Raw genomic sequence first — 13372 nt, forward strand, 5'->3', positions numbered from 1 at the left:
GCCTCACCTCATTGTGTTTTGTCTCGTGATAAAGGCGACTGAACCGGAGCCGGTCACGCTTTCTCTCGCTCTCTCTCTCTCTGACAACCGACAACTGTCACGCACCCACTTGATTATCCCAAACATATATTTTTTAAACTAAATTAAATAATTAAAACTATGGGTTTCTCTGTTTCGCACCCACAGTAGCTTTCGTGTTACTTGGCTTAGAGTTCTTTGCTGACGTGGAATGCTTAGCTGGGATTTAGACGAGAGCCGTCAATCACATCAAAACCACATAATTATCCCAATTATATTCACTTGAGTGATTGATTTCGAAACCCAATTTAACTCGAAATTTTAGAATAAATTCACATAATATTTTTTTTTCTTTGAGGGAAAAAATGACATAATAGTAATGCTCATCATTAATTATACAGTTATAAATAAGAAAATAATAATAGTAATAACAATAATAATAATAAAGTGTTGTAAACCTAAATAAAGAAAAAACAATATTGGAGTAATTTTGGCCATCATTTATGGGTGATATTGTGATAATATGCAAGACACTGTTCCACGTGGGAAAGAACAAATATATTGTCTGGCAGTTCGTGGTGATTGATGTTTGATACGTGTCACCTTAGATATTTGTATATAACTTGACAAAGTGTCACCTTATATTTTCAAAATAATAAAAGATTTAAATTTCATTATAATGTCATATTATGTAATTTGTTTGAAGCATGTAGCAACCCCCATTTTTCTTCTCAAGGAGAAACTCAAATCTTCTTAAAAGCAAAATATAAATATTTGTATATACGAGGCAACCTAGTTGGCACTACACCGTCTAGAATTTATTGTCATTGCAATTTTTTTTTCCCATTTATAATATAAAATATCTCGTAATATTTTTTTTCCTCATTAATATTGATTTAAACAAAATTTTCATAAACTATGAAAAAAACAATGCAAACTTCCCCAAACATTAGCTCAGCGGTATTGTTAATAGATTAAAAAGAGTAGTCTAAATACCATTATATAATACACAAATTTAGTCTCATCTTTTGTTTGCTTTGCTTAGGTAAATACTGGTTATATTTTTGTGTTTTAGTTTATATTAAAACAATAATCGTGTTATGAAAAATTATGTATAAAATTATCCATCAAACTTTAATTTGCTAGTCATTACAATCATTACATATTAGTAAACAATTTATGCTTTTTTACTTTTCTGTTTTCATAAATTAGATTAATAAAAAGTATGCTAAATTTGAAAAATTAGAATACAAATGTTTAATATTTTCCTACATATATGATTATTTTCACATACCTTTAAAAATATAGATAAAAATTGTCTTCACATTTCATTAAAAATATAGAAATAAAATAACATTATGACACTTTTTGAAGTGATAAATGTTCCCCACAAAAAAAAATGATAAATGTTGAACAAAATGAAAATAAAAATAAAAATGCATCAAATACTAATTTATTATGTAATGAAATACCATTCTTTTTAAGACCAATTTTCAGTAGAGTATTACTCAAAAACAAAATAGTTTATTTCACATTTGTTAGTCAAAGATTTTTCTTTAAATTTGTGAAAAATTTAAAATAAGTTTCCATAGTAGTTAATTTTACTAAATAAATTGAGAGGAAAAAAGGGTGAAACTTACCCGAATGGTAAATTTTAGAAACCCAATTTAGAGCATTTATTTTATATCATTAATATAAAATATATGATTTAACTTATTAGAACAACATTTATGTAATATTAACATTTATACAATATACACATACATATATGTATAAATATACAGAATTAAGTGTTGCGCAATGCCCCTAGTCGAGGCTGTGCCAACTATAGTGTTATTAAAATTTATTTATTTTAATTTTATCACACAATAATATACTATACAAAGTGACTTGGAATTTTTACTATCTAAAATGGTGGTGATTATTATTATTTTATGATTTGGAAAAATGGAGAAGTCAAAGTTGGACTGTTAACTATTCCATGCTTTGGTCATCATGAGGAAGAGATTTCATCACCACCAATGCCATATAACTTTCTAAAAATATTTTCAGATATCAGAAGATTTTTTTTAATTCAATTTTATTGTATTTTTTTTTTTTAAAAACTATACATATTATTAAAAAAAACTAGAAAAAAAAGCCTAATGTATTCTATTCTGTTTACAAAAATTAAAAAGGAAAAAAAACCCTATGATGATGTGGGTGGAGAGGGAGAGATTCCTTTCTATATCTTTCTATACAATCTTAGAATCTCACCTCTATTTCTATTTTTTTTTAATAAAAGAAAAAGTAAAAGAAAAAACCCTATTGGCTGAAGCCACCCGCTACGGTTGCTCCGACGAAATGCTATAACCGGAAGTAAAAAAGATTTGGACTTTAGTTAGATCAGCATGCAGCACCAGGTGGGCTACAACCCAATTCCTTAAGGCCCAAGAAAAAGTCTTCTGATAAGCTCATGTTTGGGATGAGAACATCGTCATCGTCGTCCTCGTCTTCTTCGTTTTCGTCAAGATCCATTAACTCCTCCTCCAATAAAATGTCATCGCTTTGCTTCTCACCTCCATCGCCTTCGCCACTTTCATTTTCCTCTAGCTGTAGCTTTGCAGCTGCGTATTCTTCCGTTTGCGCCACCGTAAGCTGTGTCGTCGGAGAGAGTTTTGAGGTGGATTGCGTTGGCGACGGCGAATGATCCGAACCCATAATATCCTTTTTTGTGATAGCAGTAATGTTTGGAGGCGGAGATAGTTTGTTCCGAGTGCTTCCGGCGAGTGAGTTCCGGTGAGTTGGACGAGGGTGAGTATGGTCTCCGGTGTAAGTGACGACGAACGATTCTGGGTCGGTGTTGCTACGCTCCACTTGTTTTCTCGCCGCACACCCTTTTGAGCTACTGCAACGGTAGTAGTTCCTAACAAAGAAAAACACAAATTTACTCGAGAAACAATCTTAAAATCATTGAAGTTTCTTTTTTTCTTTTGAAAAAACAAATGGTATACCTTGGATAAGGAGAACCTTTGATGGGTTTTTGGCCGTATTTACGCCAAGCCCATAAATCAGTGGAGAGATTTTCTGCAGATACATGGCACACCATTTTCTTCTGTTGATTCTTCCTGTGAAAAAAAGAAAGAAAGAAAAATAATCATTATACCAAATGAAATAATGGATTCATCTAAAATATTAAGAAGAAAATAAGAAAAACATCATGCAAAGTTATCACTCCTAAACCTTTTTCTCGATCTGGGTGTATGCGATATCGGCATGGTGGGCAATTGAAACGGAGGCAAAGGTAAAGTAGTAGTAGGAGTAGTGGCCTTGGCCCGATGATCAGGCTTGAGAAGCAGTACAGGTACTTGATTATTTCGGTCTAGTTCACGCAATTGGTAGTGTCGTCGTCCATGGAGTCCACCAAAACCAGAAATGTAGGGCTGTGGGTGCATGAATTGAGGCCTAACAGCGGCGTCGTTTGGAGTCCCTAAATGCTGCTGCTGCTGTTGATGATGTTGCTCTTGGTAGTGTAGCAGGTGTTGTCCACTAGATCCTCCAAAATCAGAAATGGGGGAATTTGGAATAATACCCTGAGCAGTAGTGGTGGTGGTGCCCGTTATAGTGGTGGGGCTATTATTTGAGAAAAAGGGCTTGTAGAATTGTTGCAATTCCTCGAAAGTGTTGGTTCTGGGCTCGGCCACCAGGTTAGGAAACGAAAACGGGTCGTTTTCCTCCTCAAATGTCAACGAAGCCAAGCAAGACAAAGTGTCCTCAGACGACGACGTCGTTTGACTACCTTTCATTGGGTCTGTGGTGGCAGCAGCGGCAGAGGCGGTGGATGAGGCTGAGACCGCCGCCGAAGACGACGTCGTAGTGGTCGATTTACAACTCCGAACCACTGCGTACAGATCCCAATCTTCTGCCATTCGAGCCAATATTTTAGGGGGGTTTGGGTTTATAGTATTGCCTAGAAATTCTCGCCTAAACTAACCTGATTTCTCTTGTCTGCCTGTCTTTTTTTTTCTACTGTTTTCTTTGCCGATTTGAATAAGAAGCTGGGTTACGAGAAGAATGGGTACAAAGGACGGCGCTGACTTTTTTTGGTGTGAATAAAATCACACCCAAAAAAAAAAAACAAAAGAAAGAGAGAGATTGTGGTGAGAGGAAATGGTGGAGCACTGACTTGGTAAATTGTTAATTATTTATACTAAAATTAAACATATAATTTTTTATTTAAAAAAAGAAAGTAATGGGTATTTGTACTTTTTTTAATTAAAAAAAAAAAAAGAGAAGGGCCGTTTTTCTTTTAAAGAGGGTGAGTATTCATTCATGGATTTGGAGGGTGAAGAATAGAGGAGAGAGACTTTCTTCTGGGGGAACCACAACCTTTTGCTTTGCCTTTAGCATTGACTTTGAGAAATTGTCAAACCGGGTCCCATCAAATTCTTGTAAAAGTGGCCTATCAATATGTGTAATAGATTAAAAATAAAAAATAGATTTTCTTTTATAAAATATATATTATGCTTAAGTGTAGTCGAGATGTGATTGGGTAATGGTGGAAAATTACTATTGTGGGGCTTGGGCCACGCTATTGTATAATCGTGAAAAGCACCACCCAAGCTCATAGTCATGGTACTTTGGCGCAGTATGTCTTACTAATGGCCTACATTCCATCTCCAGTGTCTCCAACAACCCTCTCTCCGCGAGTGGGCCTAATCACCTATATATATACACACATGATTTATTTATTTTTAACGGTGCTCTTTTAAAAATGTCATTCGTCACATGCCAACATCTATTATATTATTATTATTATTATTATTATTATTAACCAATAATGAAGTATCTTTGTTAAACTTATTAAAGACAGTTCGAAGTTATTCTTCACTAGACATGAGTTAAATTCTTAATTAACCTGAATTATTATTATTTTTAAAAAAAAAGACTATATTTGCACTACCCAATTGTCACGGGTCGGGTCGGGTCGCTCTGCGATGCTGTTTGACGCGGAAGTCAACGTCTGTACCCTACGCGCTTTGACAGTACAGTACGACTAACTATGGGCCCCACTCATATCCATTAGGTACAGGCAATACGAATACTTTATAATAATATTTTAAAAAAAAAATTAATTACCCAATTTTTTGTTTTTTTAGAAAAAAAAAAAAAAAGGAGAGAAAGTAATTCAATGGAAAAGCACTTCCTGTGGCACGCTGCACCCGAATGGCTCAGGGCTTTTAGAGCTAGTGCCACGTGTAAATTAAACCGAAAACAATCCTGACCGTAAAAATGTCATGGGGATTGGGGACGTTAGCCAAATTACACCCTTCCCTGATTTGGTGGGCCCCACTTTACTAAGATAGGGACAATAAGGGAAGAAAGAAATTTTGGTGTTCGTCCGCTCGAATTGTCCCATGTATTAAAAACAATTGGTTGATGAATCTGGAGCCGTTTATTTGATATGAACAAGTTCCCTTTAACTTTATTTTTTTTTCCTGGGAATCTTTTTTGGCATTTTTTAACGGTGATTGATTATTTTGGTGAGAGTGTTAGCGAAAGCTCCGTTACTTCAAGTTCGCCGAATTCGGAAAAGATCCAGTACACGGAAGACCATGTTGAGAATGGTGCACCGTTTAAAAGAGAAAACACTTGCCTAGTGGCTGCATCGGCACGTGCCTATCAACACGTGAGATTTTTGTTACTTAGAAAGCATCAATTTTATCTTCATAAAACTTGTCTGCTTTCTAAATAGAGGCAAAATCTGTCCAAATATTAGTATATTAAATGTAACTGCAAATAAATTAAAAGTACACTTGACTTTTGTTTTTTATTTTTTTTTCAATAATAATAAACGAAAAGTTCAGTTTAATTGACGAAGAGTATTTATTTGTTTTGGTTTTTTGTTCTTCAAAGTGTTTTTTTTTTTTTTTTTTTAAGTTGAACAAAACACAGAAAGTTAAACAAAACACTCAAAAGACATAAGTTTTAGGTGACAGTGTATTTATTGTATTGTAATTGGTGTTGGATGTTCATAATTGATGAGCACGTAGTAAGCATATCTGGTAAAGTTTATTCTCTCTTTTAAGAATTGACTGTTACATTCACACAAAATGTATTTTATATAAATTCTGATTCTATGAATTGCACTGACGAGATTGAAAGTGCTTAGGTAGATGGTTTATACGTTTTGGTAATACTAAAATAAAAAATATTCTTACTGTGTAAATTAAAATATTAAAAGAATGAATAAGAAGAAGAAGAAGAAAAGAGAGAAGCAGTTATAATAATAGTCACCAAAAATGTACCAATTGACATTCTCACTATTACTACTTGACTTTTCGTTATGACAAAAACAAATAATTGACTTGGGTTACCCATGTAACTAATATAAAAAGATTGATGATGGAGAAAGTGTCTTAGAAGTGCACCCAAAATAAATAAAAAGGGAGATTTAAAAAAAAAACAAAAAATTGTTCAGATTTAAAGTAAAAAGCATTTTTGAGAATCAAATAAGAGGAAGAACAAGAGAAACAGTAATATAATTATTATGCTTCTAGAAATAAAAGATGATGTTTGTGGTATTATAATTCCCACTTACTGATTTTTCCAGAGTTTCATCTGGCAGTTTGATAGTTTCATCTGTTATATCTGTTACAGCAGGGGCAATTTAGGTATCGTCAAAAAGGTTCTATTCCTAAACGCTATATATATAGTTTTAGAAGAGAGTTTTAAAAATGAGATGAGAACGAATTTTGATTGGGGTTTTTTGGGAAACACTTTGAGAGAACTTGTAAGGGTAGTGAGAGAGAGGTTTGATTCTTGGAGTTGTTTTCTTCAAGAATTTACATGTAAAAGTTTCCTCATCTCTAGACCGATTTGTTTTCTGGTTTGGAGTTTTGTAGATCAAGCTGTAACAGAGATTTTATCATAGTAGAACCTCAATCATGAAGGAACTGGATTAGGCTAACACATTGTTGGCTGAACCAGTATAAATTTTGGTTGTCTCTTTCTTTTTACTTGTTCTATGCTTTGTTGATTTTATTATTGTTGTTTGAATTGATTAAGTGCTTGATTGAGTTCTGTGTTGTGCATTTACAACAATGTTCTTATATAATGATGTATATTAACAATAAATAAAGTAAAAAAGATGGGTTTTGATATGTAAACAAAAATTCTTTAGGTAACAAAAACAATGAAATATATTATGGCATCAAATAATTAACATATTGTACTATAATTTACCGGATTATATAATTTGGTTTTAATTCATAGTCTATAAGCAGATTGACTTAATTAATGCCAAATTTATACCTAGTTGATAATATAAAGGGCAATGAAGTAGAAAAATTTAGCAAATATTGATGTTTCAGATGTAATCATGGGACCACTACTAACTAATCCTATGATGTAATAGAATCATAGGAAAGGTCCAAATTTCTTACTTATGGGAATAATATATATTTTTATACATCATATACATTATATTTCTTAATCCAAATTGATAATCTTGATTTTGTTTCTTTTTTTTTTTGCTTGGTCGGCTCCGAGTTGATTTTGATAATTTCAAACTTAGATACTACATAGTAATTTCCTTCTCTTTCTGATTTGTCAATTTTCAACCGAACCCACCAGAGAAAAATGGTTTTGAAGTCATAAATCATAATTTAATCTTTCATTATAACATTTTAAATTTGTATTGAGCTATTACTATGTTAATGTATTTCAGTGACTTGTGCATGAAAAGAGTAAATAGTACTCCATTTTTGACATTATTGTTAGTTTTTTTTTTAATGCGTGTCAATCAAATTTTGACTCATTGTGCGCCATGTCTTAGACTATAGGTTATTGTTTGGACTAGGTTATGTTCTTCTGGCCTACTTTCAAAGTTAGATAAGATTAGATTGATGTTGAAATAAAAAAAAAAAAAAAAAGAAGGTGAAGTTTATGGATGAACTTTTGCTTCATATGTATGTATGGTGTGAACGATTAAAATTTGGATAAGATGAATGATATATGATTGTCATTATCATGGGATCTTCTGAAGAAAAACAATTCTGTTTTTGATTAGTGATTTTATGAGATATATGAGAAAGAAAATAAGGAAAGGAGGGCCAAGTTAGTGTCATTAAGTTTGGCACGAGAACATGTTTAGTGATGGTCATGAAGATACCTTTTTCTTAAGTGTCATCAAACAAAAGCAAAGATTGTAATCTAGAGGCAACTAAGATCCCACTACTCTTTTCTTTCTTTAGCTTCTTTTGTTGAACACTTTATTTATTTATTTTTTCATTCATTGTTGTCAGAGAGAGAGAGAGAGAGAGAGAGAAACTGGGAGATTAGTAGAGGGCACTCACAGCACCAAGGGAACCATGTCCACCACCACGACACTAGTTACATTCATTGTACATTTGAATTTCATGCTTTGAATGATTATAAATTAACTTGGTTAGTAGGAGTTGTAGTACTGAACATCTCCATCATCTTATATCAGTCCCTATAGATGTAGTTGATGCAAAACCACAACAATTGGGAGAAACAAAGATCATATTATAGCGTATTATGAGTGTGCATTGTGTTAATTTATTAAGCAATAATGCATGGTAAGCTAAGCTGTCAAAAAGAAGACAGTATAACAATGAACTTCATAAAATTTTAATTAAATTTTTTCATTGCTAATAATAAAATATAATGAGGGGAAATTGTTTCCTAGTCACTCAATGTCTCTAATATTCAACATCTCTTTACAGCAAAGATCAGAGAGTAAATCAAGAAATGTAACAATCAGCCTGTATCCATGTTGCAGACCTTTCTTCTTCCATTTTCTATTTTGACAAATGAATATTCACACTCAAGCAAAAATGATATGCGCTGTTAGTAAGGCTCTTTAGTTGTTTGCTCCACGAACCCATCTAGCTGAACCAGTCTTCGCCACACCAGAATAGTAATCGCCCACATTAGCCACAAAGAGTGGATCTCTATCTTCGGCTGTGATTTTGTCATTCCAAGAAGTGTTACTACCGATGGGGTTTTCCTGATCTTGATGCTCCAGTTCTTTTGTTAGATCATCCATTGTCTTCTTTAAGTTTGCTTTGTTCATCTGCCCTGAGTCACCTGTCGAAATACCCACCATCGTAATCTTTGGAAGAAATGGATTTGGCTGCATCTTTTGCTTCATTTGTTCTTTAGATGATGCCTCAATATGGTGGCTCTGTTTTGAGAAGGGAAAATTAAACCAACTTCTAAAAGGAAGACGGAAGCCTGGTCTATTTCCTTGCTTGTTTTCAATATCACCATCGACCTGAAGCTCTGCAGTATGATCATGTTTAACTTGAAGCTCTGATAAACTATCATCTTTAACTTGAAGCTCGGAAGAACTGTCATTTTTAACTTGAAGCTCTGTAGTGCTAGGATGCAGAAATTCTGTACAACTATTTTCTGTCTCAGAGTTGGCTAAGCATGCCATTGACTCAGAGGCTCTCAGAAAAGAAGCAGCGCTCCTGCAATAAAGTTAACAAAATACGGTTCACTACGGCATAGGATAGGAATTGCAGGACAGACACTTTACTGTATGTTGTGCGTAGGCATTATCTTAAAATGAATACTAATATAAAAGCTGTACCTCTTCTCAAAGGAGTCGACCATATAAGGGAACTTCGGTTGAATGCCTGTTGCTTTCCGTAACCACCTATTGCCCAGAAGTACCTTATCAACAGCATAAAGAAGCTGCATTTCAGCAGCCTTAGAAATGACACTCAAAGGAATTCCAGGATTCCCCACCTCATCCATCACTTCTTGAACCTGTCCACAAAATTACAGATAAAAAAAAACTGGACCTGGTGTTATATAATAATATGTTGGAAGATGCGTTGTGAGTCCTATCTATATGAATGATGATAATATCCTTCCATGGAGGACCAAAAGGTTGTAATTCTAGAAAGGATATAACAACCAATCACACATATCCAAGTTTATGAAAAAACTTTAAAAGAGCTGAGTATTCTAAGTTATCCATAGAGATGCTAAATATATATTAAAGCGAAAAACCAAGTTCTATATGCTTAAGCGCTGTGAAAATATTGGCTTTTAACTTTTGATAGGATAAAAAAGTAATACTAGATTGGTGGTTTTATTACCTCTGGAGGCTCCCACAAGTTATCTCCCATCTCTTCAATCACCTCTGCTGCCAAGTTATCATCAATCACATCCCGCCGACGCTGCATGTGCCGAGTTTGAATTAAAGAATGGAAATGCTGATCAACAGATTCTTCAAGAATGTTATCAAGCATGCTTTTATCAAAAAAGTAGGGAGTATACCTGATGACATAAAGAATAATAAAAAAAGCATCAGATATCCCGAGATTAACCTAAAATTCATTGGTAAAAACTTTTCTATGAAAATTTGGAAGGACTTCATAAAACAGCTATTCACCGACCAAGCAAATAATTTACCAGAAAATAAAGTAAACCTAAGATAACCTAGAAAAAGGAACACACCATTTGATCCCATCTGTAGTTGCTATTGCAATATCTAAATTTTGGGCAGTGAAAACTGGAACCCCATCAACCTTTTTGCATCCAGAATTCTGTGGTATTGTTTTAAGAATTTTGTTTGCTGCCTTGATCTGAAGGAACAACATATTTTAAAGATAAGTTCGAAATATATTACAAGATTAACATTCTATAGTTTCTATTATACCTGTTTCTCGTTTGGAACAAACTGGAACAAGTGTGGTTTTTCCTGCATAAAACATGGACAGTTTTAAAAATATTCCAAAGAGTGTAACATGCGGTCATACACAGTAGTACACAAAGAATGGCAAAGAATTTTTAGATGTGGAAAATCCTGGATGGCATATGGGCATACTTTCAATAAATAAAAAAACAGTATTGAAGTAGCGACAGTTGCTACTTCTAGAAATTTAAGAAAGCAAGATGTCGTAGAGCTAATAATGAGAAAATGAAAATGCCCATCATTCAAACATTAGTGACAACTATGGTCTTCAAATAGTTCCTCCTTGCCTCTATTGCAAGCAGTTTGCAGCATCAATATGAGCACTAACACCACCAAACTAATAAGTGGAAAATGACGAATAAACAAGATGAACTGCCAAATGTACAAATGAAAACGACAATGAATGATGAGAAAATATTTGAGACAAATATAATCCAGCTATCAGACATGTACAAAATATCTAGAGATGTCCTTAACAACCAAAAAAGATCAATACCTTGAAATGCTCATATGCTAAATCAAGACGACAGGCACCCACCACGCCACTCGGAATATTCAGTCGTTTGACATATGAAACTAGAAAAATTTAAAGTCAAAACTCCAAGTCATTATACTATAATTAAAAGGAAGCATCAGCAGCTCTCTGAGAATCTCTATAAAACAAAAAGGGGGGAAAAGCAGGGGAAACAAGAGATAACTATTTTATTTCACTAAATGCACATAAATACTTGCCACAAAAATACTATCCAGTAATAACGAGTACATCTCGTTGGTGTCTATCAAAGAACACATAAAATTAATATAAAATTTTGTTTAGAAATGTAAATAGTCATATAGACATGGACATAACTAGAAAGGGAGAAGCAGAGGAGGCTCCATGGAATCATACCTGCATCACCTAAATCCAAGAAAAACCGGAACACGGGACCCTTTCTCTCACTCCTGGTAATTGTTGCAAACATCTTCTTAAGCCACTCGGGAGTTCTACAGGTCAAAAGTATCATTCGAAACAAGTAAAAATAAAATGTAGCACAACTCAGCTAATACCTCAAGTTCACATTCACGATACATGATTTTCAATTTTACAAATTTGGAACACGAAGCTGTTATCCAGTCTAGATACTAAGTTAAAACAAAACTTAATTACTTGCAAAAGCAAAGATAATGTTATACAATAAAGCACAAAGTAGCATAAGAATAGAGATAATTAAAAAGTATAATTTGCCCACATGAGAAAGGTATACAATTATATCCCCATACACAAAAATCTATCTTTAACACAAAATTGTTTTTTTTTTTAATATTATTATCATTTAAAAATAATAATAAGTTAAAAAAAAAAAGAAGAAGAATCGGATAATGAACCTTTGAGAAATGAAGGGTATGTCGAAATGGGTCGAGACAGCCATGAGACCAGTTCCAGAGAGGTCACACATACTGAAGACCTGACCCACAAAGGCAGGCCCTCCACCTTTGGAATTAGACTTGAGCCCAGAAATCCTGACCGAAGAAGGGAACGCCGAAGTGGAATCCGGCGCCGAGGCAACGCCTTTGACGGTCGATTTAGAGGGTGATGCCGAGTCGAGCGGAGACGATTCGAAGGCGAGTGGCTTGGGAGAGTCAGGGATGAGAAGAGGGACGCAGAGTCTAGAAGGGGCAGAAGGCGTCGTTTTCTTGGGGTTGAAAACAGAGAGAAGATTGGAGGTGGTTGAGTGGAGAATATGAGAAAGGGGATTCGATTGTCGGGTTGGTTCCGTTGGTGAGGCCATGAATGAACAAGAACGAGGTCTGTGTTGTGTTCTTGTTCTGGTTGTCGACGGATTTCGTTGTTCAAACTGTACGTGAGGCAAACGAGGCGAGAGAGTGTGATTGCGTTGAGAAATAAAAATTAAAATTAAAAATTAAAAATTAAAAGATAAGAATTATATCTAGATTTTTATTTATTTATTATTTTTTTAATAGATTTCTCTTTTCTTTTTCTTTTTTTTTTGAAAAAGAACTTATATTAACTTGAAGATAAATGCTAAATAATTCCTATATAACACTTTGAATTACACATACTCTCTTAAATTAATATTAAATTAATGAATATATTTTAAAAATAATATTAAAATATAAAAAAATTGAATAATATACACATGATATGCGTGAATAAAAAAAAATGTAAAAAAGAGTGGATATGAAATATCCTCTAACTTCTGGAGTTTTCTTAGCATTCCTCACACTTGAAACAAATTATATAAGAGTTATTAGTAGAGGTGAAATATCGTCCCACCAAATATAATTAGTATCCACCAGAAAAACATATTTGGTTAAATATATGAGCCTTGGTAACATGAGAGATTTGTGTTTATGGGAAATTGAATACAAGATGTTTAATATCAGTCAAAAAGGGATGAAAAGTTGTGAGATGAATGTGTGAAGATTACAATCCTTGAACAACCAAAAGAGAATATGTTTCAATATAATGCATCTGGAACTGCAATTCTTAAAGCCACTGCAAACTCAAAGCTATTGCTAGTGCTTCCATTTCCTCTGGTTTATAACAACGAGTGATTGGCTTTGACAAAGCAGCCACAATTTCACCTGACGAGTTCCATAAAACAGCGCCAACTCCAACAAGGTGCTTGGATGGATCAG

At 33.8% G+C, this 13372-nt stretch overlaps 2 protein-coding genes across 2 annotated transcripts; both read right to left on the bottom strand.

Moving 5' to 3' along the window:
• Nucleotides 1-2146: 2146 nt before the first annotated feature.
• Nucleotides 2147-4220, bottom strand: LOC133834653 (probable WRKY transcription factor 27). Its single transcript, XM_062264326.1, has 3 exons — nt 3241-4220; nt 3012-3125; nt 2147-2923 (listed from the first exon to the last, which is right to left on the bottom strand). Exons 1-3 carry the CDS (start codon nt 3924-3926, stop codon nt 2404-2406), a joined length of 1320 nt encoding a protein of 439 aa, XP_062120310.1. The 5' UTR covers nt 3927-4220; the 3' UTR covers nt 2147-2403.
• A 4421-nt stretch (nt 4221-8641) lies between these two features.
• On the bottom strand, nt 8642-12746 carry LOC133834654 (uncharacterized). The gene is made up of 8 exons (XM_062264327.1): nt 12098-12746; nt 11622-11716; nt 11229-11308; nt 10697-10738; nt 10495-10622; nt 10134-10314; nt 9620-9798; nt 8642-9497 (listed from the first exon to the last, which is right to left on the bottom strand). Exons 1-8 carry the CDS (start codon nt 12499-12501, stop codon nt 8885-8887), a joined length of 1722 nt encoding a protein of 573 aa, XP_062120311.1. The 5' UTR covers nt 12502-12746; the 3' UTR covers nt 8642-8884.
• Nucleotides 12747-13372: the final 626 nt, after the last annotated feature.

This window comes from Humulus lupulus, chromosome 5 (genome assembly GCF_963169125.1).
Source record: "Humulus lupulus chromosome 5, drHumLupu1.1, whole genome shotgun sequence".
NCBI lineage: Eukaryota > Viridiplantae > Streptophyta > Magnoliopsida > Rosales > Cannabaceae > Humulus > Humulus lupulus.